The 7,351-nt window shown below is 40.0% G+C and overlaps 1 protein-coding gene across 1 annotated transcript; it reads right to left on the reverse strand.

Annotated features, from left to right (window-relative positions):
• Positions 1 to 700: 700 nt before the first annotated feature.
• On the reverse strand, positions 701 to 4,175 carry LOC131032084 (ETHYLENE INSENSITIVE 3-like 1 protein). Its single transcript, XM_057963003.2, has 2 exons — positions 3,818 to 4,175; positions 701 to 3,316 (listed from the first exon to the last, which is right to left on the reverse strand). The coding sequence occupies exon 2, from the start codon at positions 3,050 to 3,052 to the stop codon at positions 1,157 to 1,159; it is 1,896 nt and encodes a 631-aa protein (XP_057818986.1). The 5' UTR covers positions 3,053 to 3,316; positions 3,818 to 4,175; the 3' UTR covers positions 701 to 1,156.
• Positions 4,176 to 7,351: the final 3,176 nt, after the last annotated feature.

The raw sequence follows: 7,351 nt of genomic DNA on the forward strand, positions 1-7,351 counted from the left end.
CATACTTGCAGTGATGCTGCTAACTTGACAAAGAAACCTTATATGCTTCACATTCTTACACACCCATAGGCATAATGTTGCATAACGTAATGCCTGAAAAACAGAATATAGCACCACTCATAGCAAAAAAGTTCTGAGGCCCAACAATAGCAGCAAAGGAAAGACAAAGAACTAATGCTAAAGAAGAAAATAAGGTATTTCATTTGTAAAGCTGAAAAGAAAACATCAAATGCCAAAGCCAATTTATAGAACCATTAAGAAATGAAACAAAGTAATAGAAGAATAAACACCCTATGTTGCAGCTCAACCAGTTCAACTGATTATCAAACATCTAAAGCTTATAACACAGGCTTGATGGTAAAAGTTAAGGAATATATTCTGGCAAACTGTGATCTTGTGGTGAGATGGAGCAATTAAAAGCCAAAGTTCAAACCCTCTCATGCAAGCTCCCTATGTAAATCGACCATGATGATGCAGGGCAGCAGCCAGCAGAGTGAAAATCAAAAATAAAGTTTCAATAAAATAGATACCCCTCAGAAGTGGCATCCAACCCAAATGGCTATCCAAGTTTGATGGTTTACTTACCTCATGTAGTTGGTTAGCAAATAAATGGTGCTTCTCTTTTCACTGATCAAATAAAAACAATTGAACCATTGTGTGTGTCAATATACCCAGAGAAAACCAACGAATGGTCCAAAAATCTTTCCTGCAACATTAAAGAGCTATGATCTTTCTGAAATCAATAAGCAAAATGCACAGTATTAAACAACAGAATTTATGTGGACACATAGAGACCGTTGAGATATCTCTGAGATCTTTTACAACATTATTTTTATTGAAAGTTGGGATGCTTGGAAAGCATTATAAAGCCAGCCTGGGATGTTGACACCATAAGCTTTAGAATTATTCAAATACCTTTGCACAGCTCTACATCCTCACAACAATTCTTCTTTCCTCTGCCTGCATGCCTTCACATCTGATACCATTATCATCCCCCCTAACATTTATATGAAACAAGGAAAAAAATCTTATTTCACATGAATTTACTTGCTTGTAACATAATAAAATACAAATGTCCCCTAGCCTATGCAATCAGTTGGGAATAATTGTGGTCTTGCACTCATAAATAAGCAGCATCTTCAAGGGGCTACTTATTCTAAGCTCCCCAATATTGAATTATGTCTTCATCAAATGAATCATCAAATGGGAAGTCCAGATCACTACCAACAATTCCAAAATTAAAAGGACTACCAAGATAATCCACTGTAAGGCAATCAGTAGAAGACTCAAACTGGTTCCCAGCAAATTTCACAGTGTCACTATTGAATCCATCCCTCTGCCAATCAGCTATACCTCCGCAGAGTTCATTTGAACTGCTGTTCACTACCAAAGGTGGTCCAAATACTGCACTTGCATCACCATGAATTTCAATAGTTCCATGATCTGCTTGATTCGCCCTGGTTTGTGGTTGCAGCTGTTGTTTAGTATTCGAACATCCATTTAGTTCATTGAATCTATCTACAATGAGTCGATCATCAGGCACATCAGTATTGTTGAAATTGCTTAATACACCATGGGGTTCGCCTTCCCCGTACATGTGCTGAGAAACTGCTTGCACTTGAGGAAAGGCAGAAGTGCATGGAGAACCAACTTCATTACCTGCCATGGTTGTTCTAAAAATGTCTTCCCTGCTGCCATCTTGTGGATGCAACTGGTCCAAGATCCCTGTATATAATGGTACTTGATTTACACCAGCATTCTCATTCATGGTTACTTGTGCTTGAGATCTATAAGGGCAGTTATTTGCATGTGAATTCCTTTGATTAATATCAGAAAAGCCATTGCTCTTATCCTGATGTGGGCATCCCTCATTAGAACACATAAAAGTTCGCTGCTCTTTGATTGAACGTTTTCCACGACCCCTCTTTTTCTTAGAAGCTGATGTTGTATCTCCATTCTGAACAACCACAGATGAATTGCTGGTATCTTTCTTATTTAAAATCTGTCTTTCACAAGGATTAACATCTTCCTCCCTGTTTTGAGTATCATCTTTTGCAGAATCTGAACTTTGGAAATCGTCACTACTTTCCACATCATATTCACTTGCACTACTTGTTGTACACCCTCTTGTGTTACTTCCTGACTGGATGTTACAGTTGTTAGATGCACCATTGCCTTTATCAGCTGACCATGTCTGAGTTTCTTCTTGATTCAATACTCCCAACCAAGTTGCACTCTCTTTGGCAGTCATCTTATCCTGCAAGCACTTTGACTGTCTAACTAGCTTCTTAATCTTTGCAATATTAGGAGACATGTGTTTAATCACTGCAGTGAGAACACCAACTTTCCATACCTTTTTTAAATCATGAGGCTTTTTGTAAGGGGGAGAACCTTGACCCTTATGTAAACCCAGTTGAGGCCACCAATCTTCATCCCCTGAAGGCCACCAAGGAGGTGGTATAGCCTTCTCCAAAGGAAATCTTCGCTGTGGTGGATCACAGTGTTGCATTAGAGAAGACAGCAAGGAACCCAAAGTAGTGTCTTGAAGATCCTGAAGTGAATGCACATTTGAAGAAACATTTGCATTGTTCTTTTGTGTATCCCTAGAGTTGATCTCAGCTTGATACTTTGCAATTGCTGCCGGGCCATTCTTATCAAACTTCACTTTTTCTTTCCACCATGCTCTCATGTTATCTGAAGCACCACTTACAGGTTTCCCTTTCTCAGGTATTATGCCATACACAAATCCTTGTGCATGGCAGACTTCCATCATTTTAAACATGTATTTCAGAATACCATCTTGGGCTCGGGCCATCTTCTTTCTTCTAGCCTGCTCTGATGATTGTTTGTGTTTTGGCTTGCCATTAGTTTGCTCAGTAGCATTTTTCTGTCGCTCTTTAAGTCGTCTGTGCTTAACCCGGTCTTTCCACATGCGTTTCTCCAATTCATCAAAATCTATTTCCTCTTCACTAACATCATCTTCGGCCATTCCCTCTCCTATATCACCAACTTCAACATCCGAATTATCGGCAGCCCCATTGTCAGAACCCATTTCTTGATCCCGTAAGGTCCTTGTCTAAGTTCTAAATGATTCCCTCCACTAAAACAGGGAAAAGAACCAAGAAACGGAGAAATTTAATCTAGAAGCCTTTATGATGGTGACGTTCAGAGCTTAAATGCTAGCACACGCTTATTAAGATCCCTGGATCCAAAACTCTCAGACACTGGCTGTAATGATTGCCAGAGGCCACACAATCCTGGTGACCTGGGGGTGGCCTGTGGATTGCGCCTAATAACAGGACAAATCACCCTAGCCCTGCGAGATGTAAAAATCTGATAGTCTCAGCTCAGTGCACTCAGAAATAGATTTACGCTACCAATTGGGCAACCTCTTGAAAGAATTTTTTAATAGATCCAACTGAAGACAAACAGATGAAAGGGAACTAGGTACCAGTAAAAGCATCTAAGAAGTCACCCAAGCACCCGGAAAAACTAAAAGAAAAAGGAGAACAAAAAACAATCTTCAGAAGAAACCCCGTTGCCCATCGGAGATTGTATTCGGAGAACCACCACCCAAAAGTGCATCAATAAACATCACAAACCTCAAAAGTCTGATGGGCCCAAACACCCTAGTACTCAAATATAAAACCAAAGAAACCCAAAAGATCAATGAACCTAGTGACCTACATATCATATTTCTCCGGACATCTGGAAAAGCAACAAACTTCAAAATTGAAGTCACCTAAAAATCAGAGGATATGGGTAACCTCAATATGTCCAAACGTTTTGCAGAGTTAGAAATGCAAGAAGAACGTACCCTTAAGAAGATTTTCTGCATAGCTGCTACTGCTGCTCGAATCATTTAATCAGAAGTAATTTTACCCACCACTGCAACAATAAATTATTTGATGAGATCTGCATGACCAATTCTATTGAAAATGAAATCCACTCTTCGGCCGCCATTTAAAATCGAAAGGAAAACAATTTTTCAGGCCCTCGAAACAGACTGCGGCTTTCATATTTTTATTAAAATATTTGGGTATTCAGAGAATTCAATCTTCAATTAAGTTGTGAGTGATTGGTATATCTCTTTTTGCGCTCAGGGTAGGCTATCTTTTAACGCCATTCCGATTTCCCTTCCTTGCTTTACTCGGGGAAAGCGTGGAAAAAAAAAGTTGAAAAATAGAGGTATTACGTCAGCGCTTTCGTAAGTAACGATTATGAAAAAGGAAAGGAAAGAAGACAAACGAGGTTTGCCTACTTAAATTTATATAGATGAAAATTGTATAGGTGAGAGGACAGACTCATTCTTTTGTGTTTAATGAGTAGGGTCTATATATTAGCGTATTTACTTCGGATCCAAGGAAAATGATGTGGAGTTGTTCTGGATTCAGCTGTTTCAAACGTCGGGGTTCACACGAAACTACGTGGACATGTCGGAGGACGACGGATTGTGGGTCGCGGCTCTCGCCGATGTGTTGTGCCTAACACGTACATTATGGTTGGACGCGTGTTTGCTGGCTCCAAAAAGTCGTTGTAAAACGCGTGTTAGTATCTTTGTACTGTCGTTTTGCTGGGTGTTTGGTGTCTGTTAGTATCTCTGTACTGTCGTTTTGGTCTGTCATTTCTGTTGCACTTTTCGGTTATTGGCAAGATAATATTATGCTTTTGTCGGTTCTCTGATGTAACCGTTGTTGCCTTATTAATTTAATCAGCGAGAGTAATGCCGATAGGTCCGACCTTGGATTTCCATGCGTTGTTATCGGTTTTGCTGCTTCTCCGATGGATTTTCATACGTTGTTAGTCGCGCAATAGTCGCGGCCTTGCCGACTCCACCGTACGCACTGAGTAACACGCGATTATGCGTGTTACTCCTTGGGCGATTAACAATTAACAATAATATTGAAATTATCTTCAAATGAATATGTAGAAATACCCATATAAATTTGGGATAAATTTGTAGTTAATTTTACATAAGGTTTTTTGTCTGCTTTTTTTAATATGATTTACTATTTATTGCATAAAATAGTCTAAAATAACAAAAAAATGGTATGTTTTGGAGCTGTGGCCGAACGCGTAACCTATTTTGCAATTAACGGCTGCGATTGAGTAACCTATCGCTAACACGCTGTTTTTGGTCCCTGTTTCCCTCCCGATAGCCGAAACATAGTCCGATATGTCCCATCAAGTATCGGCATAGTTCAATTTATGTCCCTCCAATGCCCCGATGATCTCTATATACCAGTCCACATTGTAACCAAGTCCCCCACGTTATCGGCATAAATCACCTCGAAGAACTCCTAGCAACTCTCCATCCGCCTTAATAGTCCTATCGAGACTCGGCATAGCATAAAATTACTTCTTCTGATATCCCGATGAGTCCTAATGCATGTTTACTTTATCGGTATAATTTACACTGATATCCCCGCAGGTGATTTTATCTTCATCAGGGGTCGGAATAGCCTTTTTCTATTCCTTCTGAAGTCCCGATCAGTCTCCGATGCACTTTTATGCTTTATGCTTTATGCTTCCGAGTTTGTTTTATCGGTATAGGTAATACCGATGGTTCCGCCTTCCGATTCTCCTTTTGATACAGTGTCTTAGCGACAGGTTAGTCAATCGCAACCGTGCGTTACCGACAGGTTAGTCAATCGCAAGCACATGTTACCGATAGGTTAGACAATCGCAGAAGGTTGGTCGCAATATGGACGGTGTAAAACGGACTACTAACACACCTTAATTGTCCTATCGAGAGTCGGCATAACATAAAATTGCTTCTTTCGATGTCCCGATGAGTCCTAATGCATGTTTACTTTATCGGTATAATTTACACCAATATCCCCGTAGGTGCTTTTATCTTCATTGGGGGTCGGAATAGCCTTTTTCTATTCCTCCCGAAGTCCCGATCAATCTCTGATGCACTTGTATGCTTTATGCTTCCGAGTTTATTTTATCGGTATAGGTAATACCGATGGTTCTGCCTTCTGATTCTCCTTTTTATACAATGTCTTAGCGACACGTTAGTCAATAGCAACCGCACGTTACTGACAGGTTAGTCAATCGCAAGCGCGTGTTACCGACAGGTTAGACAATTGCAGAATGTTGGTCGCAATATGGATGGTGTAAAACGGACTACTAACATGCCTTAATAGTCCTATCGAGACTCGGCATAGCATAAAATTGCTTCTTCTGATGTCCCGATGAGTCCTAATGCAAGTTTACTTTATCGGTATAATTTACATTGATATCCCCGCAGGTGCTTTTATCTTCATCGGGGGTCGGAATAGCCTTTTTCTATTCCTCCCGATCAGTCTTCGATGCACTTTTATGCTTTATGCTTCCAAGTTTGTTTTATCGGTATAGGTAATACCGATGGTTCGGCCTTCCGATTCTCCATGTCATCGGGGATCGATATAACTATTTTTGCACTATCCCGATATGGTAAATTTCAAAAACCCTAAACCTTCAGACATATAGTATGGATTGACTAACACGCATGTTAGTCTCACGTTTTACATCGTCGATTTTGTAGTTAACAATTGCGATTGTCTAACAACTCAATAACACGTTGTACGACAGGTCTGTTTTGGAGCTAGAATAGTCGTCCCTTCCAGAGGCAAGATGGTTGAAGCTATTCTAGCTCCAAAATAGACCTTTTGGACAATGTGTTAGCGACAGGTTAGTCAATCGCAAACCGTTTGTTACAAAATCAATGGTGTAACACGCGCGACTAACATGACTATTAGTCAATTCGTAGTTCGCTTTGTAGCGGGAGCCCCTATTGTACAGCTTGTTAGCGTTGTGTTAGTCAATCGCTGCCCGTTCATTGCAAAATTGATGGTGTAAAATGTGTGACTAATAGACGTGTTAGTCATTGTGTACTAACGTTTTGGAGCGGTCATGGGCGAAAGCGCATAACGCGCCTTGTTAATCGAAGAAACTTTTGATTAGCTTTGTGCATCATATGGAAATGTGTAAGTCTACAAAAACGTCCACAGACTATTGTGCAGAAACTTAGATTGTAGAATAACATGGAACATGTGGTGGATGAACTTAGTTATTAGAAAGCACTAAAAAATTAAGGCATAGGTTGTTAAAAATTGAAATAATTTATAGACGTTGTTGTTAGTCTGACATATTTGCATGTCCGTTTTGGAATAACAGGTATCTTGATTTGAAATATGGAGGCCAACTTTTCTTTAGAAACAACCAAAACACAGGTCGCATTTTGGGGACGAATAAGTGATGATAGGTTGATGAACCTGTTTATCTATGAAGACACTGCATTCCTGTCTGTAGTGAAGTTGATCCTTGGGCCTGAGTATGTAGAAGGAGGATGGAAGTACAGAAC

This window comes from Cryptomeria japonica, chromosome 4 (assembly GCF_030272615.1).
Source record: "Cryptomeria japonica chromosome 4, Sugi_1.0, whole genome shotgun sequence".
NCBI classification, from domain to species: domain Eukaryota; kingdom Viridiplantae; phylum Streptophyta; class Pinopsida; order Cupressales; family Cupressaceae; genus Cryptomeria; species Cryptomeria japonica.

Coding starts and splice junctions, on each gene's coding strand:
- LOC131032084 (XM_057963003.2), bottom strand. CDS start 3,052: ATGGGTTCTGACAATGGGGCTGCCGATAATTCGGATGTTGAAGTTGGT.